General features: G+C 39.6%; 1 protein-coding gene across 3 annotated transcripts in view; it reads left to right on the top strand.

Annotated features, from left to right (window-relative positions):
- frmpd2 (FERM and PDZ domain containing 2) overlaps positions 1-27340 on the top strand; it is a 40822-nt gene extending 13482 nt beyond the window's left edge. The window contains exons 7-28 of one of the 3 annotated variants that reach the window (XM_036142476.1): positions 1947-2034; positions 3170-3326; positions 3439-3510; positions 3597-3771; positions 3862-3997; positions 4225-4363; positions 6430-6582; positions 6687-6872; positions 6957-7116; positions 7950-8127; positions 9232-9332; positions 9495-9575; positions 11826-11933; positions 12198-12314; positions 13181-13362; positions 14243-14341; positions 14990-15083; positions 16030-16115; positions 18118-18313; positions 24660-24874; positions 26992-27058; positions 27128-27340. In XM_036142476.1, coding sequence (XP_035998369.1) covers positions 1947-2034; positions 3170-3326; positions 3439-3510; positions 3597-3771; positions 3862-3997; positions 4225-4363; positions 6430-6582; positions 6687-6872; positions 6957-7116; positions 7950-8127; positions 9232-9332; positions 9495-9575; positions 11826-11933; positions 12198-12314; positions 13181-13362; positions 14243-14341; positions 14990-15083; positions 16030-16115; positions 18118-18313; positions 24660-24874; positions 26992-27058; positions 27128-27165 — 2828 coding nt within the window. In that variant the 3' untranslated portion in view covers positions 27166-27340. Of the gene's footprint in view, positions 1-1946; positions 2035-3169; positions 3327-3438; positions 3511-3596; positions 3772-3861; positions 3998-4224; positions 4364-6429; positions 6583-6686; positions 6873-6956; positions 7117-7949; positions 8128-9228; positions 9333-9494; positions 9576-11825; positions 11934-12197; positions 12315-13180; positions 13363-14242; positions 14342-14989; positions 15084-16029; positions 16116-18117; positions 18333-24659; positions 24875-26991; positions 27059-27127 lie in introns of those variants that run through there. The other 2 variants (XM_036142475.1, XM_036142477.1) reach the window with 2 other exon arrangements.
- The last annotated feature ends 331 nt before the right edge of the window (positions 27341-27671 follow it).

Genomic DNA, 27671 nt, shown 5'->3' with positions numbered 1-27671 from the left:
AATGTTAGTTAGCTTTGAGTGCTATCATTTAAATGTTACACGGCAGGACAAAGTTTACTGTATTTCAGTTTCACACGTTAATTTTCACTGGTTTAAAAAGAAGCTATATAGCTGACCTATTATTACCTGACTCCGCCAGATAGATTTGCTCCGCATATCCATCTGGAAACCTTCCGTTGAAGTAATTTTGGGAAGGGGCGAAAATACTGGTTAGCTGATTGGCCTATATTGGTGATAGACGGGCCAAATGAACCAATCAGATTCACAACCACAAGCCAAGCTACTCTTGCTGCTGCAGGTAAAGGCTCGTTAGCTCAGCAAAGAAATACTCTGTAATTCCGATAAAACTTGCTCGATAGCCGCGCTAACGCTAGTTTCATCGGCTGAAGCCGCCATGTTCTTTAGACTGAACTGTCGCGCTTCCCGTTGCGTCACACCTCAACTCGCCTCAAAGCCAACGCTGATTGGACGTTCGTTTGGTGAACGGCTCCAAATTTTCTTTGACGGAGAGTAGCCAGACTGATCTGCGAATGAAACCTTGAAAGCTCGCGAGATCAGGATGGTCTCACGAGGCTAGACCTATTAGGCTTCCTTTTAAACATTTAGGATAGGTCTATGGGACCTATCCTAAATATATGTTTTAAGTGCAGCCCTGACTATTTTATGTTGTTGCTTAGCGACCTATTTTTAGATAAAGAACACACAAACACTGAATTCAAACTCAACCCTTAATTCAACCAACCTTTTACCAAAACTGCAAGTTTTTAAAAAAGAAAAAAAGGAGGCGGGCTCTCTGAAATCTTTGAAGGGGGCGGAGCTTGGTGACGGAGCATTCCTGGGTCTGTTTGTGATTGGTTGGGAGGATGTAATGACTGTAATATTAATCTACATGGCTAGAATGCAAAAGGAAGGAAAACTGTTATTCTATTGAACTTTTTATTGACTCTTTTTTTTCTTTTATCGATATACGTCTATCGATCGATATATATTGTTATTGAATTATCATCCAGCGCTTCTTGAACTTGTCACATATACTGCCTTTGTCTGAGTCTTTTGGGCTGGTTAGCTGATCTCTCCTCATTCCCTACTCCACTCACCATAATCAGTGTCACCTGCTGCTGCTAATTACAATCAAGTCGTTTCACCTGGGACTCTGCTTATTTAAACCTGCCTCCCACAACCATTCTCCGCCAGATCGTCTCTACTGGCTGCCTGCCTCATCACCAACTGGTCAGCCATTTTCTGCCATCTGTCATCACCCGTCTGCCTGTTACCACCTCCTACTCTTTTATAAACCTTTTTAAAACGCTACGCCGTCTCCGGCCTCAATATCGGGTTTTCTGGCTCATTCATTACAGTGAACAGGTTGTCCAAAACTGAGACTTTTCCAGGGAAATCTGGGGCATCTGGTCACCCTTTTTTGTGCTAACACTGTTTCTAGAAACAGTATAGTCCCGTGGAAGTACAAAAACATGGAAAAGGTAAATACTTCATAATAGGTCACCTTTAAGTGCATGTATGAGACGGACTGAAAAGGGCCACAATGAAAGTTTTTGGTCTATATTATTACAACTCTACTGAATTTCTACATGCATATTATATTAGTCCAGACCAAAGCTTGGCAGTAAGTATTTATTTCTGTTTTCAGCATCCTAAGAACAATTAAACTAGATGGTAATGTTTGAGGATCATCTTCACCTTCCCCTGACCCCCGTGGGCTGGGAGTGGTGCTCTTTCCAGACTTGCCTTTTGACATCCAGAATGAACCGAACACTGTATTAGCAATTCTAAGAGGCTGCTGGTCAAAGACATCGTTCAATTTCTCATTAATCTGTCAGAAAGAAAGCTTAATAGGTTGATTTTCCTAAATGAACAATTATGTGTATTTAGAACACAGACACGCCACCAAAACTGCCAAAGCAATAACTAACCAATCTGTTTTTCAGGAGGTTCTTTCAGTAACTCAACATGGAGCCTAAAAAAGAAAATCCACAGAACATTCTCAGGAACATCTTATCCTGCTGATGGTACAGGGTAAGAAATCTAAATGCATTTTACTCTGTCAGAAACATACTCAGTGGTCTAATCAGATAATTAAATCCTTGCAAATATTGTTTATTTTGCAGCTAATAGAAACTCGTTGATAGGTCTAAATGATATAAGTATGGTAGACGACAGAAGACATGTTTATAGTTGCTGGCCACTTTATTAGGTACACTAGGTAACACAATAAGCAGATTTTCCCATTACATGGCACAATCACAGTGCATTTAAGCGTCTAAACATGGTAGAGAATGACTTGCTCCTGATCAATCAGAGCATCAGAAAGGGGAAATAAGAGAGTTACAGTGACTTTTCACATTACATGGTTGTTGGTGCCAGACAGGCAGACACTGAGTATTTTTAGAAACTGCTGGTCGTCCGGGATTTTCATGGACAGCCATCTCTTGAGTTCCCAAAGAATGGTCCGAAAAGGGAGCATATCCAGTGAGCAGTAGGTGTGTTGTCATACATGCAGTATCTCAGTGTCAGGAGTCATGGGACAATGGGCAGGATGGTTTTAGATGATAGAGAGGCAACTGTTGCTCAAATGAATACCTGCAACCATCAGGGTATGCAGGGTACTGTCTTTGAGCGAACAAGTCAAGTTACACCTTGTAGAAAATGGACTACAACAGCGGAAAACTACACCTGGTGTTAGCAAAGATTAGAGTATACCTCAGTATACTCTGAGCATTGTTTGAATGCCACAGCCTACTGGAATATTCGTGCTGATCATGTCACTCTCTGCCACGAAGCCCTGACCAGACGGTCAGAGCTTTGTGGTTTCTTGAGCTTTTTTGTGATGCCCTCCAAAGTGACCAAATCTCAATCCAACAGAGTATTCTTGAGAAATCTGCATAGTTATATGATGCTATCATGTCAATAAGGCCCAAAATCTCAGAGGAATATTTCAGACACAAAGTGTCTGAAATATTTAAAGACGTTTTCAGGGCAAAAGGGTGTCCAGCCTAGCAAGGTGTACCTATTACAGTGGCCAGTGAGTGTACAAAAGACAGACGTCCTGAGTCATTGGTAATTCATAGATATATTTAGTTCCAAGCCATTATTTTTGAGTGACAGATCTTGCCTCCTATCAGACTGAGACTGGGAAACTCTCTTCCTCCAGAACATCCTCTGGCGGTGGACTCAGAGACAGTTATCCCAGCTGGCAGAATCTGAACCGTACCCCCTGCAGTCCATACATGGACGGCCATAAAACCGCCAGTGCAAGATCTCTCCCACAGTTTGAATCCACAATGAGTTTGAATGACAAGAAAGTGAAAGTGAGACAGTCTTTCATGCTCTATGTTTTTTTTTTTTTAAATTTGGACATACATTTAAATTCCATCCATATGTCCTTTTAGATATTCATCTCCCTTCATTTCTGGCTTGTAGGACATGGGTCCTGAGTTTATCAGAGTTTTAGAGGAACCCCTCATTGTTTTGGAGCTGCCTGGATCCATCCTGGTAAGTTCATGCTGTCCAAAAGTATTTTTAACCATGCTGTTTTGTCTTTGCCTTTTGGACGTCACGTTTATTCCTCCCTTTCCCAGACAAGGAAGGGGAAATCTCCAGGCAGCTATAGAGAGCTCAGTGTGGTGATGCCAAATGGTCAAAGCATCCTGGTCAAGTGTGAGGTGAAAACCAGAGGAGGGGATGTGTTTGACATGATCGTGGCTCATTCAAACCTCGTGGAACATTTCTATTTTGGCCTTGCATATCTTGATGGTATGACGGTGGTACAATGATCTTGAATGGGTGTTTTCTTATCAGACCACTTATGAAATCTCTCTGATCTTGTCTCTATTCTCTTGTCAGATAATGAGTTTTTCTTTGTCGATAATGACACCAAGATTTCCAAAGTGGCTCCAGATAGCTGGAAGAAAGTGCCTACAACCATGTTTGTCCTTTTCTTCAGGATTAAGTTCTTTGTAAACAACATCTCTCTTCTTTTGTAAGTCATTTTTTTATTGCTGAAGTTGGAAACTTTCACAAGTCTTGATACAACTAACATTGCAAACTTTTTTCAACTTTTTTCTGATGATTATACTATGAAATACTGTAAATATGTGAGCTATAACTGAAACTCCAGCTGACTTCTGTTAAATGGGATCACGCCTTAGATGCAGAGAAAGCAAGTTTTCCAACTGATCCTGAATAATCCACGGTCTCCTCCATTAGGCACAAACAGACCCGTCACCAGTATTACCTCCAGCTCAGGAGGGACCTTTTAGAAGACAGACTGTCCTGTCATGAGGAGACTGCTCTGTACCTGGGAGGTCTGGCCCTGCAGACGGAGTATGGAGACTGCATGCCTGAGGTTGTACATTAAGAAGGATTTGAACACATGACTTTTAGCCCCAAGAACTGATCAAGGACTGTAACCGTCATGACTTTCCCCTCTACTTTATGCTGAAACAAACCCTTTTGTCTCTCCTAAACATGTAGTTTACCGCCCATTTAATTTAATTTAACAAAAACATACCTGTTGTATTAAGTAATAGATCATAGCAGTACCCCACAGAATAGATTCTTTATACAGATTTATTTTTTTCCAATAAGGTGTCTTTGATTGAAGTATGATTCACAAGCACTCATTATCTTACCTGTAAGAGGTGACTCTTGTTCATTACACTGATCAAAGTTAGTTTTAAAGGTAAGGGGAAATCAAGGCAGGGTGGAGACCAAAAGGAAATGGAGATTCTTCCATGCAAAAACAAATCTGAGCCAGAATATTTCACTATTTCATGAGCCTTTAAATTGTTGTTAGGTTTATGTTAGACACAGAACACTATAGTTACAGCTGGTAACAATCAATAGAGTAGTCTTTGCGTGAATTGCTGTAATGTTTTGTTGCCACGAATTTAGGACTGTACATGGTATGAGAACAAGCTGCACCAACTTTTCTGTCAGCTTTAAAGTCCTTCGTCGCTGGCTCCACGTGGCGAATCCAATATTCCAAATTTGTTGGGCTTTTTTCCGCGTTTCAGATCCAAATTTTATCCCATCTCCCCTCTGAGTTCAGCCACCGTAGACAGCCTGCGTTCCAGCGCATCCAGCTTGCGGCTCTGCTCCTCCAACTTACGGTTCTGCTCGTTCACGGCCTTAGTGATCGCGTCATATGCGGCCGGTAGCCTGATCAAGGACATATTTGCTACCGACATCCGCTGAATTTGCTGATACACCAAAAATCCAACGAATCCAAATAGAAGAAATCCAGGTATCATGAATCTAAACATGTATAGGTCTTCCATGTCCTCGACTGACAAAATAAAAAAAAAACATACCATTTTCCACCTGTTCCAGGAATCTAGGGTGTATCCCACGAAATGTGTCCCATCAGGACAGGACGGGTCCCCTTTTCCCTGCGTTCCCGTCGATCAAATTTGATCAATAGCATTGAGAGACCAGCTGACTAGATCCATAGTTTCTAGAGTTCGGGTGGTATGAAGAGAAAGCTCAAAAAGACAAAAACGCAGCAGCAGCAGGAGGAGCAGGGGGCAGAGCCGGAGCAGAGGGAAAAAGTGACCGTCTTTTTCGCGAGAGAACAGACTCCGATAAGCTCCAAGTGTGAGGTTGGAAGGCATCCTTGCCATCAGCCTCATCTTTAACTCCATTCACAGATCAAGTCTGGACTCTGGCTTGGCCTGTCAAAATTCTAATATATTTTCCACTCAGAATAAACATGTTGGAAAAAGTAAATGATTGCTTAAAATCTAAATTTGCCAGGAGTATAAATAATTTTGGATCTATACACACATAACCCAACACCTCCCATCTGAGTTTGGATTAAATCTCCAAAGGATTTCAAGATTTCCTGCGAGAGAACAGAATTTATGGCTCCATCAACCACAGCAAGTTTTGCAGACCCTGGAGCAGAAAAGCAGCCCAAGAGCATCAAGCTAATACCGTCATATTTCTTTTTTAAAGCTGATATGTAGCATTTTGAGATCTCTTTGTCTACTTCATATTGCGGTAAAGATCCCATTCAAGGAACGCCTTGATTTTACAGGCCTGGAAATAATCAGGACCAGGTGTCGCTAGTGAAATGAAGTAAAATAAAACAGGGTTAATTGCAGTTATTACACAGCAATTATGGTTCCACCGAGGGCCAGGTTGATTTGGATTGCTTTCTATTCCCTCAATTAAATTAAATCATTCAAGAACTACATTTTTCATTTACTTAGTTCCTTTGTCTAATTTAAAATTAGCTTGATGATACTAATACTAATGACATTTCCATGAACAACAATTACCAGCCATCTCATTATGATTCGCTATTAAAAGAAGTTGTTTTCATCATAAAAATGTGTTATTTTGGTATAGTATCCTTAGAAAAAGTCATAATATATTATGTTGTGAAAGCCTGTTCTCTACTCTGTGTAGGTCTATGGTAGAAACTACTTCCGACCCGATCAGTATGTCTCCAAGAGTGTGATGGAGAAACGTGCCTTGCCTTACATTCAGGCAGAGCTGCTGAGACTTCATGCCAATTACGCCCAGATGCCAACAGATGAATCGGAGCTTGAATTCCTAAAGGTGGCAAAGCACTTGGAAATTGAACAGACATCTCATGATGCTCCATTGACTGTGCAGACATGTGACAGCCATTCTTTTTTTTCTTTTCTTTTTTTACTCTGCAGGTTTGTCAACAGTTGCCTGAATATGGTGTCTTCTTCCACCGCGTGGTGCGGGAGAAAAAGACTTCAGACGGAGAGATAATTCTCGGAGTTTGTGCCAAAGGTGTCATCATCTATGAGGTGAAGGATGGCTGCAGGTCCGCTGCTCAGAACTTCTACTGGAGGGAGACGGCCACCATCTCCTCTAACGTGAGAGAGTCCTTCACAGCTGCACATGTTATCCACACGGCTTTCTGTTCATGCGACAAAATTTCCTCTTTTATGGATTCACAGAAACGCAGATTTATAATCGAGTTCCGGGGCAGCCGGAAGAAGCACATCTTCATCACAGAGCGGTCTAAGATAGCCAAATACTTGTGTAACCTCTGTTCAGCCCAGCACAAGTTTAACAATGAGATGAGCTCCCGCCAGCTAAGCCACAGCCTGGTCTCAGGTAAGCTGCTGCAGTCTAACTTTTCTCCGACAGGTTTTAAAGCGTAGTTGTCTACGGCCAGACTTCTCTGCACGTCCATTGCACTGCACTCTAGGGCTGATCTCCTGCACGCTTTAGATCTTTCCTTACTCTAAGACATGCGATTTAAATGACGGATTTGCCACAGTCTGTCATTAATTGAAGCTAGGGTTGGTAGTTTTTCTTAAAAACTGCACATGTGCAAGACCGTCTTAGCTGGCTCTTCTGCTCTTCAGGGGGATCACGTGAAAATAGTTCAGAAATCCATTCTGGTCTTTCTCTTTACTGAGGCCTTCCTCTTCCTCTAATAAACATGAAAGCGGTTTGTTTCTTGCTACAATGAATGGCTAACTGCTAACTTAGCTGCTAAGCTAACCGGTTACACTAGAATTGCATAATGCACAGCCAGCAAGCGGAAACTCAGAGGGAAAGAGCACAGACACTGGTGTTATGTGAGCGCTTCAGAATGATTGGCATTAAGGACAACCAATAGATAAGGTGATACCCCCGGAACTACAGGAACAGAGTGGGGGTGGCTACAGTTTTTATTGGCCTTTCATTGGCCTTTTATTTTAACCTCCTTTCTGTGAATATATAATGTATTAACCACTTTCAGGATGGAAGGACAATTTTTCCCAGTATAACCAAAAGTGTTTGTGAACAGGATAACCAACTATAGCTTTAAGCACTCATTAGGTTCAGCAGTGTTGAAGCAGGACAACTCGCAGGAAAACAAGCAGGACACCAGAACTTGAGGACTCACTTCAGACACCACTGAAGCAGATAGCTAATGTAACTTCTACATCTTTGTCCAGAGGACAACCTTGTGCAGTATGCAGCTGTATGCCGTGCCCAGAGCAGCCAGCTCAAGTCCCCCTCATCTTCTGAGACGCCGCAGGAGGACAGTGGCCTGACCACGCCTCAGGAAGAGTCCCTGACCAAACTGTGCAATGACGTTGCAGCCAGAATTGAGGCCCGTGTGAAACAGCAGAGGTATTTTATTTGCTTTAGTAGTTTTAATAAGCCTGACTCTATGTTAAGGGGAGCCAATCATGATGATACTTTTTAATGCTGTTGGCATGCTGTGTTGCATAATATTTGTTTTTGGATGCAACAGAATTTGTTGTGACACATTCCAACCATAAACATCAATGTATTTTGTTGGGATTGTGAAAAGTCTGCGGTGCCTTTGTCATAATGCCAGATTTAGCCTAATACCACTAAATAAAATCTAGTCCAACCAATTCTCTGCATAAATACAACTGATCTGTGAAGGCATCAGAGTTTTGTCAATGAAACCCATGAAGCCAAATAAACACAGCAGGGTAAGCTGATAAAATAATGTCCCAAACATAACCGGAACAAATTAGCTTACATGAGAAAAAGCTGATTGCTAGGTGGAAAACTAGCACAGCAAATCTCTTGAAGACACTTTTCCTGTGGTGGAACTCTGTGGTGGCAGCATCATGCTATAGAGATGCTTTTCTTCAGCAGGGAAAGGTAAGCTAGTCAGTTGATGGTAAAATTGATGGAGCTAAATACAGGATAATCCTGAAAGAAAACCTGTTGAAGTCTCCAAAAGGCTGGAGACTGAGTTTAAGATGATTTAGCAGGATGACGACCCTAGCTAGAACTGCAACAGGATGGTTAAGATGGAAGCATACTCTCAACTTTAACCAACTGACTGTTCTACAGACACTCTGTATCTCATCAGACTAAGACTGAGTTAATTTGGAGAAAAATAAGAAAAGGAAAAAGATCCAGTCTCTTCATTTGTAAAACTGGTAGAGATATATTCCAAGAGATATTCTCCAAAAGACTAAATAAAGCAAAAGCTCGCCGTACAAGGCACTGATTCAGAGAGGCTAAAAAACAAAAGCATGCCACACCTTTCTGGTCTGTATTTGTAAAAGAAATGGAAAAATTACATTCTTTTCCTTTACTTGAGTGCTACATATCAGTTAGTTTAATTATATCGCATGAAAGACATTAATGTTTTAGTTAAAACTTGATATAGTGGAAAAGTAGACATATAGTGGACTTATGAGGATAAAGAGATAATTTCTTAGCTTTCTCCTTCATATTTTCCTTTAGCAGCACCTGCTCCAGCAGTCAGCGCAGCAGCACGTCTTTACGTTCTCCATCCTGTTCTCAGAGGAGTGGATCAGAAGTCCATTCTGGATTCCCAGCAGCCCGAGGCATAACATCTTCATACTTACAGCTCAGCTACAGTGCTTTTGCTGTAGTCAGCAAGTAGTTTCCCTTAAAGCGTTTCATTCAAGAGAGTAGTTTTGTGTTCCCTTGTATTTCAGAGCTAGTGTTGCTTTTGGGTTGATGGTGTTATATCACTTGTCCTGTAGAAACACCACCCAAACTGGGGACATCATCAGAGAGGGAAGTCATATGTGTTTCGTTGAAGAAAGACCCAAAACTAGGCTTGGGTAAGAATTTCACCTTTAACTGCGTGTAATCATTAGGTAACCACTCTGTTATTGACCAAATTCCTTATGTTTAAATAATGTTTTTCTTAGGGGTGCATTAATACTAAAATCTGGGCCAATATTAATAGCAGTATCTGATACTAATATTGCTCGATGTTATGGCCAATAGCCGATATAAGCGTTTGTTATTAATGTTGGCCCAGTTTTACTTACGGGACTGATACTAATGTGTTAAAACCTAAATAACTGTGGCAGATACCGCTGCTAATGCAGATATAGTGTGCATCCCAATTTTTCATACTCAGCTGAAACCAAACAGTTACATAAGTTGCATAAACGGACAAATAAATTGTATTCTTCACTTTAAATTTTAATTTTTAAAATTTAAATATTTTCCTGCTTTAGAATAATTGGGATAACCAAAATTATGTTTATTTATTGTATCCCAGACTAGTGAGCAAGGGAGTTGTTTTTTTTTTTTTGATTTTTTTTTATTCAGACTATGACATTTACTTGGTATTTGGTACAAACCTCATAGAAATAAGAAGCACATTCCAGAGTTTAGAAGCATTAGGTGAAAAGGCTCCGTCTCCCCTAATACAGTCCTAGGAACCACCAAGAGCATTTGGTCTTCAGGTCTTAGAGATCTGCAAAGACAGTAACCATTTAGGAGCTTAGAAATATAGGAAAGTGCCAACGGGGTGATGTGCTCACACTGTCCTGTCCTCATCATCCTGTCAGCAGGTTGGTTTTCCCAAACACAATGACCTCTGGTTTATTTTCATTTACATAGAAGTTCAGTTCATCCATGTTTTAGCATCCTGTTAACACTTCTGCAAATTTTCTATACAAGAGTCTCCTCCAAATTTTAAAGGCAAATACATCTGGATGTCATGTGCATGAAAATGAAATGACCCATTGTACTTTTCAAAAATGGACCCCAGTGGAAGCAATCAAAGAGAAAAATAAATGTGGCCTAAAACACAACTATGAGGAACCCCACGCTCAAGTGGGGCCTTGGTGAAGAAAACTGTTGAAGCTGGACGGAAACATTTCTGTCAAACAAGTAGGACTCAAACGTCTCAGTGCTGTTCCTTTCACACCAATAAACTGCTCCGGTCAAGACAATAAAATGTAATGATCCCCTGTGATGACAGCAGCAGTGATATCAAGAAGAATCAAAACAGCAGAAGCTCAATAAACAACTAATCATTCCACACATTGAGGATGACCTAAAACGCTATGACGTAAAACATGATAGAAACTTCACATAAATATTATTTAGCTTTAGATGGTCCCGCAGTTAAAGATAAACCACCTTGATTTAAAATTTCAGAAGAAAAGGCAGCTTGGAAATTGGCCTAAAGTTTGAAAGAACATTACCCTCTACTTTGCTCTTTTTGCAAAGAGGTTGTAGCACGTTTAAAGGCAGGTGGAGCACAACCCAAAAAAAGAGAGACAGTAAAAAAACAAAATGGACTGCCCAGGACCCTACAGCCCTAAAGACCTCCTTCAACACTGTGACCTGGACAGTAAGAAGGCTTCAAACTGTTTCAGAAATCTGAGAAATAGTCACAGGCTAAAAAGTTCTAAAAAAGCAAGAGATATAGGTGAAAACCTTTTTAAAAAGGAGGAACCATAATAATTCACAGAGAGGGCAAATGTTTTAAAAGAGTTTGAGGCTTACAGATGTTTTAGACACAAAATCAGAAATAAACTAGGTCTTAGCATTTTTGAAAGCAGTCTGATACTCAGTTAAACAGTTTCTGGTGTGAAGCATCTTCACTTCAGCATCTTTTCTTTTCTTACTGGGTTGTTCTGGAACTGTGTGACTCTCTGAGGCCCACAATTCTCTTCCTGATATATTGGCAAATGTTTTAGTTAATATTTTCTTTTTTTTCCCTTTTTTTACAAAAGAAGCATTGTCTTTGAGGTACATTAAGTTACGACAAATATGCCTCATCTGAGTCAAATGTTGCCATGACATCCTCACATGGGCTTTCCAAAATTGCTTAAATGTACAGTAATACTTCTCCATGGAAACAACAAGTTAAAAATCTAAATGTCTCTAATTTTGTGTGGCTTGCAATAAATATAAATAAATTTAGTAATCGTAACTAAACAGGAACACAAATTGTTTAATGCGATTTAAAATCAGGCAGTGAGGAGAAAAAAAAGGTAAATGTCTTATTTTATACAGTTTATCTAAACATCTGGTTTCAACTGTACCTGTAACGTGTCCCGACACAGGTATAGTGATAGTTGGAGAGGACACAGTAGGCCGCTATGACTTGGGCATTTTTATTGCCTCCATTGTGCCTGGCGGACCTGCGGATAAGGATGGACGCATCAGACCAGGTAAATGACAATAATACTCAACATACTCATTCATTCCATAATAAATAACACTACTAAAAAAAAACCTGTTCATGATTTCTGTAGATTTCAACACAAAATTCCTTTTTTTAATATTTATTTGCTCCAATGTTCGCCATCCTATTTGAAACATCCTTTCACACCTTGGATGAATGAATGAATGTTTCAAGCCGTGTGCAAAGAAGGACAAAGACTGTGCTCTGCTTTCTTTGGGGGTTGCCCTTTCATGCTGACCTTTGCCTTCAGGTGGGCGTCTGATATCCCTGAACCACATCAGCCTGGAGGGCGTCACTTTCAGCGAGGCAGCAGAGGTCATGGAGAGCAGCCCTGAGGAGGTGCAGCTCATTGTCTCTCAGCCAAAAGGTGCCTCATGTGGTTACGCTATATGACAGTGATATTACGCTTGAGTCATCCGGGTTTCTCTGTTTGACTAATTACTCTACAGGTGCACATATTTTATTTTAAAATAATTAAAATGGGTCCTACATTATTTGTTTACAGTGAATAGGGAGTATTTGTTGGGTTATGAGCATTCATCTTTACTCATAGTCATTTTATATCGTACAGCTAGGTTTTTGTTAGCGTTCAGAACTATTTTAAGAAAGGTTAGGTGTCAGTGTGTTTAACAGCTGCTTCTCTGGTTGCTTTTTAAAATAATAAACACAGGCAGTTAAAACGTTTTTTGGAAATTAGTATCCTATGCTGTATAGCTAAGAAAATCTACATGTTAATTTAATTAGCACTTTTGTTATCCAAGTACGCATTTGATACATTTGAAAAAACTGTTTTTGCAAGGGTTTTATTACTGAAATAAATTCAGTACAATTTCTCCAGAAAAAGGGACAGAAGAGAAATTGGCCAATGTATATATCTTTCCAGATAAAATCCTATTAGATTCGGATAATTCAGTTTTGCTATATTCATGGCCTGCTTGGCAAAAACTACTAATCTAACTCACTAATCTTACTAGCATGTGAGTTAGCTTAGCTCAAGAGCGCAGGACAAAATCCTACAGAAGTTAAACGTAAAGTTGGGGGAAAAAATCTATAACCTCATTCCTCACCTAATTGGCATAATAAATCTTAGTTTGTTTGTTCATTTCATCCCATCTTTTGCGCTAAACCAAGTCTTGCTTTTAGCTAAAACTGTTTTAAAACAATGACATCACAGCATAGCCAGTACTGAAAAGGAAAGCAGAAAACACGCTTTTATTGTTTTTGTCTCCACAGTCCCATTAAGTCCCAACTGTCTTCGGTCTCCTGTGCTGAGAAAATATGGATCCCAGACTACGCTGATGACAGACGGACGTTCACGGGACGATAGCCTAGATGAGATTGTCTCTGTCATGATGACACCGAAGGCCTCCAACAGGCTGCTCGTCCCACTGGACATACGAGCCCTCAGTACACAGGTAGAACCCTCATATGTTATCTGCCTTTTAAAGGGGATATATAGTAACTTCAAACAGTGTTTACTTTTCAATTATGTCAAGGCATGTAGTGCACAATCATGATTAAGTTTCAGGTCTGAAGAATAATGAACGGAAATAGTCATATTCAAAAAATATATATATTTTTGGAAAAGTTGATTTACTTCGGTAACTCAATCCTCTACGGTAAACACGTTATCTTTATTAATTACACACATACTGATGTGTTCAATCCTTTGGGGTAAGTAAGAGTGCTCACTCCGCTTTGCCCTGTGCTGCCAATATTTGGCCCCACAATCATTCAGCATATTCTTGTGAGGACACATTTTCCATTTACAACATGAGGCAGCTGTACTCTGCAATTCCCAATGTGTCATTATCTATATCTATCTATCTATCTATCTATCTATCTATCTATCTATCTATCTATCTATCTATCTATCTATCTATCTATCTATCTATCTATCTATCTATCTATCTATCTATCTGTGTATCTGTGTATCTATCTATCTATCTGTGTATATATATATATATATATATATATATATATATATATATATATATATATATATATATATATATATATATATATATATATATATATATATATATCTGTATATATATATATATCTGTGTATATATATATCTATCTATATATATATATATATATATATATATATATATATATATATATATATATATATATATATATATATATATATATATATATATATATATATATATATATATATATATATGAAGCTATATTATATAGACATTTTGGTCCTTAGACATTTTATTCTAAATGCTTTCTTCATGGAATGATACAGAATGTAAGGTTCTCATATTTTATTCATGACAGGATGGCTGCCCACTGTCTCCATCTCTGAACTGTGTGAGGCCAGAAGAGATCACTGTGGAGCTCAGGAAGATATCAGGAAATCTGGGCATCAGCATCTCTGTGAGTTCTGTTCATTTTTTTTTTTTTTCACCCAACAGGGCAGGTTTTCAAGCTTTGCTTTTGGAAAGGCTTGTCTGGCTTTATTTTTTTAAAAGCTGTCTTTTAAACGTAAGCAATAAACTGTGAACTCTATTACCTGATCTGAAGCTGATTAGCGTCTGCAAGCTGACATGATTAGATAGAGTTAGCTCATCCACACTGAGCCATACCAAAAAAATTGTACAAACAAACAAAACATGTTTATATTGCTTTGACTTCCAAAAGATGTGAAGATTATAGTTATTTTGTCCTTTAAAATCATAAATAACCCATTAGATATTAACTACAAGTAAAAATATAATCAACTTAAAAGGTTGATTATATCTGTTAGATAACTGTGGTTAGGTGTCTCTGAAGTACAAGAAAGTACAAATCAAATCAAGTTGGAAACATTTGTTCATTTTATGATTGATCAATATAAGATTGATCATCATAGACAAGAAATTTTTAGTTAAACTCTCCTCTATATATACATTAATACAATTCTTAAACTAGTAACCATGTGAAGCACGGCAGTAGCTATATTATAGTTGCTTTTATTTACCGCTGAATAAATAAAATGACTCAACAACTGGTGAACATGAGGTGATCCTCTACTCTGCTGTTTAGGGTGGAGCAAACAGTAACCTTCAAAATGGGGGAATCTACATCAAGAGCCTTGTTCCAGGAGGGGCAGCAGAGAGGGACGGACGTTTACACACAGGTATCACGCCTCCGTTTCAACTTTAGCAATCTATAACATGCATATGTGGGAACGATTTTAGACATTTAGATCTGTGAAACCATTTGAGTTTACGCTAAATACTTTTTACAGTGACTTGAAAAAAAAAACATTCATACCCTTTAAACGTTTTTAATTTGTCACATTACACCGTCAACCTCAATGTGTGTTATCGGGATTTTGTTTGATGAACCAATCAAAAGCAATGCATAAAGGAAACTGTTGAATGGGTTTCAACTCCATTTTGCAAATAAAAACAGGAAATTAATATGTTTTGTCCTCTTTGTAATCTAGATAAAATCCAGTGCCACCATTTGCCATTTTGAGATCAAACTATTTGGCCTATATGTGAAACACTATTAGTGTTAGAAAACTAAAAAAAGCACAGTTATTTGAACCAACCGTCAAAAGTGTGAAATATGGTGGTGGCATTCCCATGGTGTTGTGATGCCTTTCTTCTTTAGAGACCAGGAAGCTGACTCTCCAGACTATAGACTTTAGGGGCGAGGGTATAAATGTGTGCTTTAGTTTTGGGGGGAAAAAAGAAAAAAAAGGTGAAAGTCATGTATCAGAGTTGTTCTGTGTCACAAGGTCTTTGTGACGTAAATATTCCCAATGCAATGGATTTAGGTTTGTGGTTCTAAAATAAAAAAAAACGTGAAGAAGTATAAAGGTAAGACTACTTTTAAATTCATTGTACCTTTGACACTGAGATAAACAATTTAAGTTTGATAAAAACGTTTTTATTGTATTGGGCAAAGGAAAATCTTTCTATAGAATGCCGGAAACACTGAATTGAATATTTAAGGCGTAATTTTGACTAGATAATTAAACTGTACAAAAATTTTTTATTTGAGATGAAAGTTACACTTTTAAACAAGAATCTGATTGTTTAGCTGTCTTCATTTACAATGTTTTTAATTTACAGGTGACAGAATTGTGGAAGTTGATGGGACGAGCTTCCATGGCTTCACCTACCAGCAGGCTGTGGAATGTCTGGGTAAAACTGGAGAGGTAAAGCAAAGCGTGCGATCAAAGTGAATATATGTATATGCATATGTTCTAACGCTGCTGAATGTTTTGAAGGCTAATTCTGGAAACCATTGCAGAACTCGTTTCAGTTTGGGCTTTTAAAGTCGCTGCTGAATTACCCCTGGTGATTCTGATACCATAGCTTCTCCTCCAGTTATGGTCTGGTCAAGGTTTTGAACTTAACCTGAGCAGTGAACTGCAATACCATGGGTTTAATCGGTACTCCAAAAGATTTGACACATTAGACTGCGCCTGCCTGGCTGTCTGTCCGCCTGTCCAATTCGGGAGATCACAAGAGCTTCCCGGGTCAGAAGGGATATTTTGTTCCTCCAAAGGGATCATGCTGATCAGATAGCCTGGACGACCTTAACTGGCTCTTTTTGATGAGGAGCAGAGGCTCTTATCTGTGCAGTCCATGTTTTTGCCAAGCCTAGCCTGTGAGCCGCTCCAGTGCCTGCTGGAATACAATGGCCAGAGGATGCCAAGAGACCCACAATGTTAGCAAAACAGCAATGATGAGGCCTGAATAGTTGACCGGACACCTTCCTCGTCAGCGGTGGCGGTTCTACATTGAATTACTCCCTGCAGCTGCGTTTTATCATAGGGTAGAGAGAAGCAAAAAAACATTTCGACCTGAATCCTCCCGAACCTCCCTATGGCCACCCAGCCCCTGGGTCTGACTGACTTTAGCCCACTAATTCCATTAGACCAGGGGTCTGCAACCTGTGGCTCTGGAGCGGCAAGTGGCTCTTTGGACCTTCCACAGTGGCTCTTAATAACTTTGGCTACAAATTATATTTTCATTATGGTATTTAAATGTAGTAATGATAATAAATACAGGTTTTAGCAACTTTTTCTTGGACTAATTGCTTTTAATTTTCACAACAGAATGATGCTAAAAGTGCGAGTAATATTTAATTTTAAATCAATATTTTTTTCATTATGTTGGAAACTATGATTTTTTTTTTTTACATCATTATCCACAAACATCAACATCCCACCCATCCTATTTTTTCAAACCTCAAAATAGACATAAAATGGCGTTTCTTTAACGATGACAACATATTTCCTGCAGTAGATCTTTATCACAAATTATTTCAAAACCCACACAACATTTGTGGCTCTAAACGAGTTTAATTCAAGTGGACTGTAGACAAAACGGCTCGTTAGACTGTAAACGTTGCAGACCCCTGCATTAGACCATTGCTCTGTAGAGTGGTTCCCCTGTCCGTTCACTGAGACCCGGAGGTGAACTGGCCCTCCATGTGCCCTCTCCTCCTCCTCTCATAAGCCCACAGCCTGTCAGCCTCTGTACTGGGTGCAGGGCTGTGGTATCTTCTCCCAGCAAGCGGGGCACCTGCAGCTGCAAGTGGTGCCAATTTGCCAAATCCTCACACAGTCATTAGATAGATAATGGAAAACAGCTTTTTCGACTCAGATGATTTTTTTTTTACTTATTTTCCTTTTTTTAAGTGTTTGTGTGTCAAGCCTAACTCGCACCAGAAACAAGCTCGTTGTTTTGCTGAACATGCAGACACAGCTTTTACTTTGCTTCTACTGGGACTGGATAGCCGTCAATATTATCCCCGGCACCCTTTGCTCACCATGCAAAATGCTTTGTTGAACAAGGTTGTGATTGATTAATTCCCCATGGGATTAATCACACGGTGCTGAAACTGCTCCTCTCTGTGACCCATGTTTCAATGTGCTCTGCCCTACTCTTCTGTTAAAAAAATCTAAAAGTTCCAGGGTATAGAAAAATCCTAAATACTGTTCCAGATTTTCTGTAACTCTGTAGGCTTACAAGCTTCAGAAGATGAAACTGACTTATAAGACCTATTAATTGATTGCTCTTCTGCATCACTTTTTGTTCAAGCTGCTGGCTGAATAACAAACACCTAGTAAAAAAGAAATCCTGGGGAAATCCCACCATTCACTTCTGTTGCCTCGTCCCATGGAAATCTGCTCTTCTCCTGTCATCCAGGTGGTCTACTTTGTTGTGGAGCGGGAGTCAATCAAACTGCCTAAAGTTTCTGTGATCGCTGACGCCGACAGCCCGGTGTCCAATCAGAGAGTCAGTCGAGCCTCAAGTCACCTGAGACTCAACAGCTCCTCGTCCCTCATCTCTTCCACGAGCACGAGGTCCGACCGCTCCAGAGACTACGGCTTCGTCACTGATGGTAGGACATTTCAAAGCAGGTTAGGACTGGTGGACTGAAATGCACGGCACAAAAACAATTTGACATCATTCTAATTGTCTGATGACTAGCAGCACTACACTCATAGGGGAAAACTTAATAGAGCCACGTTTAGCAGCAATAACTTAAAGTAAACTGCTCACATTGACTCACAAGACTTTTGGTCCACTCTCCGTTCCATTGTTGCTTCAGTTGATCAAGGTATGTGGGCGTTCATTTCAGCACCGCTCTCTTCGGACCCCGCCTGGAGGTTCAGGTTGAGGTGCGGTGTGACTGAGCCATGGAGCAGGCTTAGGAATACAGAGGAGTTCAGGGTCAGGAAAGCGCAGAGGTCCCGGTGTTCCATAATAAATCCTGGCTCCGCGTCATTACTCTGTCACCATAAAGCTTGACAGGTCTTATGAGGTGGTTTGCTGCATTTGCAAATCACCTCACACGGTGCTGTGTATTAGGACCAAACATCCCTGCTTTGGTCTCATCTGTCCAAAAGAAAAAAAAACAACAGCATTGTTTCAGAAGTCATCCTATCCGTTCGCACGCAGCTTTGCAAACCTAAATTGGTTTTCTGCAGGCGACTTTCCAAACAAATGTGCTTGTTCGGTCTTTTCTGATTGTAGTTTCATTGACTTTGACCCGTGCAGTCTGAGATGTAGCTCTACGGGTTGTTTGCAAGTCCTCTCAGCATTGCAGAGTCTGACAATAAGATGAGTTTGCTGAGACATCCACCCCTTGGAAGATTAACAACTGTTTTAAACAGTTAGCACTTGTGAATGCTGTCTCCCACTGCAGATCAAGAGACTTCAGATTGTTTGGTAATGACCTAACAATATCTGATAGATTGATGGGGAGCAGCCGTTGCACACGGATGTTGTCCGCTTTATGTTAACATCTAAGTTCCAATTACCACCTAAAAAGGTGTTTGTTGGGTTAAACACTAACAACTGTTTAAAGTTCATTTAAAGCAACCCAACAAGACATTTTAATGTGTTAAATGCAAATGTTAACATGAATGGACAGCTGCCCTGGTTTGCTTTTTTAAGTGTGTTTCTCAAATGTAAATGGATTTTTACATCCAGGTTTCCATTTCTTAATCAGGTGATAGCGCTTGGTGATGATTATTTAACTTTATTTGATTACATACAACTAACAGCAACTTGTCATTTTGATTCCTTTGTCCTGTCTGGCAATGTGGCAATAATAATTGCTCCCTTAATGCCAAAAGGAGCTCAACAGATTTTACTTTCACAAGTGGAGCCGTACTGCTTTCGCCATAGGGCTCTGCTTGATTTATATATGCATATATATTTGATTCCTATAGAAGGAGCTAAGGGGCACTTGTTTTCCCCCCAGTTGCAGTATTGTAATCTTTCATTTTTCTATGCCATGACTGTAGATATCTCAAAAACAAGGAAAATAACTCCTGTATATTTCCAGCTAAACTTTTTAAGTGCTAAATTTAGTCAATGGCTGCCACATCAAAATAGTGAAGAGGAACCAGCAGAAAAGAAACACAGAGGCTCCGTGTTGTTAGGCGTCTAAGGCGGTGAAATGGTTTTAACTGCCTGTGAATGTTTACTCCTCTCCATCCTCGCAGTTCATCTCAATCTGCCTTACAGATCGTGACCTCTCCAGGCTTCCCTTAATCTTTGACCTCTCCACCTATATCCGTCGTTCTACACTGACTTCTTTAAAAGTACCCAGGTGGATTAGACTGGCCTTTATAGGCAGAATAGCTCAGCAGCGTCCAATGTGATGTATGACTTTGTTTGGATGACGATACATTATAATATGACTCGATTAAATTGAATTCACAAGTTTGCGACTGATATGATGTGATATCATCTGCCCACCCAACACTATTATTTATATTGATTCTAACTCACATAGAAACCCAAATATGATTTGAGCATTTTATGTCTAAGCTCTAACAGGTATCAGACATTTAAATCAATAACAGCATTCTTCTAATTTAAAAATAAAGAATAGAAACAAGAATAGATCACCTGTTCTTCATAGTCTCATGCCTTGTGAATTTCAAAATAAAAGCATATCTTAAAAATGGCAATATGGATTGATATTTTCATTTTGCATCTGTTTAATTGGATCGTTAATCATTTAATCGATATATCCACGTCCCTCAACGCATTCTGTCATCAACTTTTCTAGCTTGAAGTTTAGTGAAGTTGCAAAAAATATATAATAAAAAAAGCCTCCATTATAGAAGAAATACTTTGATAGCACACATTGGGCCTCTACTTCGCTATTTTCAAACCTCTGGATGTAAAGTCAACATCCATGAAGCTTTAGGTTTATGGATGCATTGCTAAAGCTTAGTCTATTTGTGGCTGGAAAACAAATAGGAAAGAGTTTACAGCTTATTTCCCTGAATGTTATTAACTGAATTCATTAATATGTTATAAATACATTTTTGTCTGTAAAAAATAAATAAATAAAAATAAACACAGAGAAACATATTTCTTAAAACTCTGGAGAATGTATAGCCTGGGCACTGCAGGCATTAAAAACCAGTGGAGGCACAAAAAGGGCAGAATTATGAGTATGTTTTCTCAGAAAAACTAACAGTCTGAAATGAATTACTTCGTACATGGCATTCTCCTCATGTTGGTCCAAACCAGCACTGAAGCAGCAATTCCTTGTGTGTTTAATTAAGCCACGCTCTCATCGTTTTTGTATTGACACATAAAAGATAGCCATATTTCTGAAACTGCTTGAATGTTCTGAGGTGGAAAAACTACTTTTTTAAGGGCTTTTACTTTTTTATCCAGCAGCGTCTGTTTACTATTTGATGATGAGTAAGATCACAACTTAATATCATTCATAAGTTGTAACTGCCCATCAGATGGCTCTAGTTTACACTTTATCCAGATGTTGTGAAATGTTTCAGTTTTTAATAACGTTGAATTGTTTCCCATATTTTCTTGCTTTTCGGTTTAGAACACTGAGCTATAAAATGACTACTAATACTGCTAAACAATAGATAATATAATTTACCAAAGTATCTACATTAGGGCGGACAGAGCCGTGGCGTAAATGTAGATGCAAGAGAGAAGATAAACTATTTCACTAGCAGTGTCTGCAACATTAATATGGAAATGCTTGGAAATGTCTTGCTTAGCATTTAAATTTGTTCCATCTATCAAAGAAAAATAATATCGGCTGAACCTTTGCTGGGACAAAATCAGTTGCATCAGGAATGTTGCTCCATTTAGCAGAAAATATCTCATTGAACAGCTTTAGGTGATCATTCCTCAATTTTCATATTTTCTCTAAATAACTCTTTGCTTATTCAGTTCAATTCTGTTTATTTAAATAGCACCAATTCACAATGCATTATCTCAAGGCACTTTACAAAGTTCATTTTATCAGACTGGTTAAAAGATTTCTATCTAAGGAAACCCGGGAGATAGCATGGAGTCATTGACTTGCAGAATTCAGTCCTGGATGAGCACGTAGCCACAGTGGGTGGTCGCATTGCATTGTGGCTACAGGTGAAGATTAAAAGTTTGTTTTTCTTTTGAGATTGTAAGCCGTTGATACCATACATGTGGTTGATTAACAAAGACACCATCTGCTGTAGTTTAAGTATAAATCTAGTTTAGTTTAGGTTCTGAGGCTGAAGCTAGTGGCTGTTCTAAGTGGATGTAAGACCAGAGTTGACTGCTACTGTCTCCAAACAAGTCTGATCTCAAAGGATTCACGTCAGTCTACGTAAACACATTGCATGGTGGAAACATAAGCAGCAGGTCCACTTCGCCCGCCCTACTCGGCTCCTCCCTGCATGGATTGCTTTCGCCCGCTTCAGTGATTCTACCGGCCTAGAAAGGCCTGGAAGAGGGAGACGTCTCCTGGGGGTAGCTTTAGCCCCCGTCCCCTACCCCCAGTTGACGCTTTAAAGAAATCTGCGAGAAATGGTAAATGATCATACATCATTTTGAATGATGTATGATCTCTGTCTGAACTCTGCATGAACTCTGTCTGCTTTGAAACTGTGTTGGAGAGTGTTGCTGCAGGAAAACGCTCCTTCTTCAGGCTGTTTTCAGCGACAGAGTTAATATTTACACCTTTATATGAGATCTTTTATCTCACAACACGTTAATAAAAAAGAACAAGATTTAACCGCAGTGAAATTATTTTGATCGGCTTGATTTCGCGGGACTCCCAGGCTCCGAGGGAGCCTCCAGGGTGTCTCTGGGGTCCAAGCTCTGATTAGCGGCCACAACTGCCTAACCACAACGCTTCTCTCTGCTGCTGTTTTCATGCACTGAGTTAAATTTTGAGATCTTTTACCTCAGTGATTGAATGGCGAGAGAACACATTAATAAAAAAGATGAATATGTTTATACTGGTTTGATTTCTGGGCTTAATCCCCCACTGAACCAGACCTAGCGTCGGTCAGGTGACCGCTGCCTCACCTGGAGGATTTCAAACACTGCTTAAGCTTTATATTAGGTCGTTTACCTAAACCATGGTGAGAGCGAGTGAGGAGAACATGTTAATAAACTTTATTTTTAACAGCAGTGAAATTATTTTATTGGTCTGATTTTTGGGCTTGATCCCCGGCTAAACCAGGGGTGCGGCGTGAGCTCCAAACGTTTCCCCGGATCGAGGGCCTGTAGAGCAAGCAGAGCTCATAAAGCACACCGCTGTTACGCCAGTGGGATTTTAGACGAGTAACTAATATTCAAAGCTTTATATTAGATCTTTTGGGTCAGCAGGCTGCAGGGAAGAGCAGTCGCCGCCTTGTACCATAAGAGGAGGACACTTCAGAAAAGCCTTCAGTGTGAAATGAGAGAAATCCTCTGTATATCTATGGATCTGATACAGCGTGTCCAGGAAAGCTGAAGTGTCCTTTTTCTGTTTGTTTGTTTTTTTTTTTACCCTTCAGGGAGGTTCATGGTTTGAATATAATAAAATCAATCAATCAATCAATTTTATTAGTCAACTGCAATTTGCATTACAATCGAAATTTCAGTTCCAGTACAACCGTCCATCACATACACTTAACAAACATTTTGGGGGAACGATTGACTGAGGCCTTGCGTTGCCAGGAACACACCCAGTCGGCCGCTGCTAAAAAGCGCAGCCGTGAGGTGCGTTCCCCAAACTGCCCCAGACCGCGCTTTACACGGGGTCCCCAGGCGCTGCCCTTGAGATCTGTTGAAAAAAGATTTACACTGGGGGAGTGGAAGAAGATAAAAAAAAGACAGATGCTGCACACTTTGTGTTTCCACAGAAAATGTGAAGCAAAAATATATTTCGGTCTGATCCTCTCTCTTCATAGTGGCCTTTAATATTAGTGTGTCGCTCTTCAGTTTTTTTCTGAACTTCCTCTGGGAAAAAAACATCTCTTACCTCTAAACTGTGCTTAATCTGCAATTCAGCAGATAACTAATTAATAAAATAACATGTTTCATTCTGATCTGCATTGTGAACCGGTTGTCTGAACACAGTAAACAAATGGTGTTTTTTTTTCTCACTCATTTGTTTCTCACTTTTATTCTTTATGAAAGTATTAAGTTAACACATTCTTGTATTTGGAGAGAAGTTGTTTGTGTTTATTCTATATATGTGTGCAATATTTGCATTTCCTGTTCTATACTACCGTACCTCAGGTGTTCATAGAACAACAACTGGCAGAGACTGGCATCTTAATTTTGATTAAAAATACTAATAATAATTACCTTTGGCACTTATTAATAATATTGATATCCAAACCAGACCTATTGCATAACAGCATCAATGATCTTCCTGTGTGAAACGCAAACACCTCCTGAGAAAGGGAACATTTCCAGTCAGCATAACTCTCTTATACGACAGCCAAGCAGTGTCTCTGTAACCAGTGCAAATCTGACAGTGGTTTACAGGTCCATAAAATGATGCTAAGAAATACTGCAGGAATGCTTTTGCTGTTTTAAAATGGTAAAAGTCTGCTTTGGTCTTTGCTCCTCTCAGGCTAGTCGGTAGTTTCAGCCTTTAAAACCAACTAAACTGGATTTAGACTAAATTAAGCTGTCAGTAAAATTGTCGGACATTAAACTGGTAAACCGAGGTAAGACATTATACAGACTATATGTATGTTTTAATAACAGAATCTCACTTTGAAAATTCTTTTAGTGTTGTCAGTTTTAGTGTAATCATTCTTTCTACCTTCTTTTTTATGTTGGGTGAATTTCGTCATTTAATACTGTACAGTTTTCTTAACACTCCTCTATCTGTCTTTTTCCTCACATTTGTTTTTCTGTTCCACCAACTCTTTGACCTTCTTACCATTGCTTCACTCTCCCGCATTCTCCTCCAAAACCCCAAGAAAACGTCTTGGAGGTGACTCTGACCAAGGATGCTAACGGCCTGGGATTTAGTTTCCTAATGTGTGAACTGGACCCGCCCACCAAGGTCTTCAGCAGCTTGGTCCGGATAAAGCAGCTCTTCCCTGGCCAGCCCGCGGAGCAGAGCGGCAGGATCCAGGAGGGAGATGTCCTGCTGGCCATCAATGGCCAGTCACTGAAGGAGCTGTCCTATCCAGTATGTGTTAAATCCAGTTTGTGAGTTGTGCTTACTGTTGTCCTCAATAACCAGTGACCCTGTTACATATAGTACAGCGGTCACGGTTGTGAATGTTGTTAATTATAGACCTTTGGTCAATCATTTGAGTCGTTCACTTCCATATTGAAACAGTCATACAACAAATGACTTCAAAGATTCTTTTCCAACAAGAACTGGGTATTCATCGTACAGTTTCATGTTGATTTTGTCTCATCAATAAAGGGTCAAAATTGTACAAGAGATGTTAACTATATAAACACATTAAGTATAACCTTGTGATAAAGGTTGGTAAGCTAGAATTTCCTCCCACTTCTTGCCAGGGATCATGATTCCTGGTAGCTGGTAGTACAAAGGATTTGTTTGACAACACCCACTGGAGTTACCAATGCTCAGAACAAGAAGAAAAAGACCAATAAACTTAGTAAAGATTTAAGAAGGAGAATTAAAGATAATTATAGACACAACTACAAAGGCTCAAGACTGCCATAAACCGAATGGCAGTCTTGTTTGGTGCAAACCAAAAAGTCAATTCCATTCATTTCCGTTTGCGTACAAAGAGGCGAACAAATGTTGATTCTTGGGTCTTTATAGAATTAATTAATTATCATTCCAGTTATAGAGACAAGTTCAGATTCAATAAAATGATGGGGCAATTGTCCTGCAACTGGCGGGTTGCTCTGACCGGCTCAGACATTGTGTTCCTGATTAAGACACTTCACCCACATTGCCTGCTAGCGGTGGTCAGAGGGTCCGGTGGCGCTGAAGTATGGCAGCCTGCAGGCTTCTGTCAGTCTGCCCCAGGGCAGCTGTGGCTGCTAACATAGCTCACCACCGTCAGGGTGTGAATGTGTGAATGGCTGAATGTAGTGTATAGTGCTTAAAACTGTACAAGTACAAGTCATTTAACAAACTTTGCTATTCGACCCTAGTCAGTACACGCCATCTTTTTTAGTTTCTGTGTAGGTAAACTGAACCACTGTCAGCACTCATGTGACAACAGTGGACAGTTGGTTGTGTGTTGGTTCATTTTGCTGCAACCCTCATTTTGTGAACATCTTGTCCTTGGTGTTGGTTTTCCATGGTGAAGAATGTTATTTCATCTGTGGTGCATTAAGTCCAACGTATGGTGTAGTTCAGGATTTGTAAAGCGAGTTTCTATTTAAAAGTTAGAAGCAGTAAATATTTTATGTGCTGTAGATAACTGGTGTGTTCATTTGGGACAAATCCAGATTAGTTGGACCTAGAAGCTGAAGTTAAGTTTGAGGGAGGGCAGAGCAAAGCCTGCTTGGTCACCAAACTTGTTTCGTTTCAAATCGACTCCGATCTCAGAACTGTCAAAGTGGTTTACGGAAGCACTCCTTCATTAACCTGCTCTCATATTTGCATGGTGTGGGTATTTAAAGGAAATATTTACTAGGGAACCGGGGTAGAAGACGGCGAGCAACCAGCGATCTTCCTATGTAAAACGGGAACTTTCACAATCTTTTTAGATTTTAGTTTCATGTTTTGTTTATAATTGTTGTTTTGTTGGTTTGTTTTGTATAATTAGCTAAAACTGTTTAATCTTCATCCCTTTCCTCTCTGCATTTGGCTTCACTGTTACATAACAGGAACTTACATTATGGCTTTACAAAGCTAATGATTATAAATTTAAAATGCATCTAAATTTGAAAAAGCAGTGGTTTGTGTATACTATTTCATAGTTTTTTTTTTACAACACTAACCCACTCTAACTCTCCCGTTAAATAGTGACTGGTAATGTACATATTTTGTTTTCAGAATGTGTTTCACAGAGGAAGAACACTGGTGGCTCATAATGTTCTTACCTCCATTTCTCAAATGAATAATGATTGACTTCTGTTATAACCACACAATACAAATGTGACAGAAGTTTAAAGGTTCATGAATGAACATATGTATAAACTGCCGAGATGTTTCTGAGATTGGAGTTGTTTTAAGAAGGTGCACGTCCTCTTTGATGTAGACCCGGTCGGACTGTAACCTTTCAATACAACTTGACTTAAGTCCTGAAGTATCCCTTTATTCAAACACATTGAAAGAACCCTGATTATGTGTGCTTATATCTCTTTGTGCAGAAAGTGCTAAAACTGTTCAAGACTTCCCCGCCTGAAGTGAGGCTGACTCTCTGTCGGCCTGCACCAGGTACAAACACACACACCCATTCTGGAAAAAAATGCACCCTTCAACTTCCTAACTCCGCTGTGTCTGTAGGGATTCTCCCCTCCATGGATCATTTCACCATCACCTGAGCCGTCGTCTGAGTGCTACACGGCACCAGTACTGTTTAATGTTGTGAAGCAACAGTTGGTGATGGACACTGATGGCTTACTTAGAGAAGCCGTTCTGAGCAGTTGACAGACTGCCGTTGACACGCCAGGAAGGTCAGTATTGTTTTCTACCACCCAATGTTTTTTTGAAAAAAAAATCCTGGTCACCCTGCTACAAAAGCTAAAGAACTTATCCTGATATATTTGAGAGATGCACTGAAAACTTCTCCAGAGACCAGGGTCAGTCAATTCTAAATTTGATTGTAGATTACTGCAAACCACCCAGAGAGAAACTCAAACCCTGTGTCTTACTCTGCTAAGTGAATGCACCATAACTAAACACTTGGAAGCCAGGTTTACACATGTCCCCTATCCACACAGAAGGCAATCTAAAGTGTTTTTCTCCGAATCAAAGGAAAAGCATAAACATATGTGGAAGTTGTTTCTGCAATAAGCAGACTCGGTGTTCTCTGCTTTCACTATCCAAA

Source organism: Fundulus heteroclitus, chromosome 10, assembly GCF_011125445.2.
Source record: "Fundulus heteroclitus isolate FHET01 chromosome 10, MU-UCD_Fhet_4.1, whole genome shotgun sequence".
In the NCBI taxonomy this organism is placed as follows: Eukaryota; Metazoa; Chordata; class Actinopteri; order Cyprinodontiformes; family Fundulidae; genus Fundulus; species Fundulus heteroclitus.
Note: the sequence above shows the minus strand (reverse complement) of the source record. Positions and strands in the feature narration are given on the sequence as shown.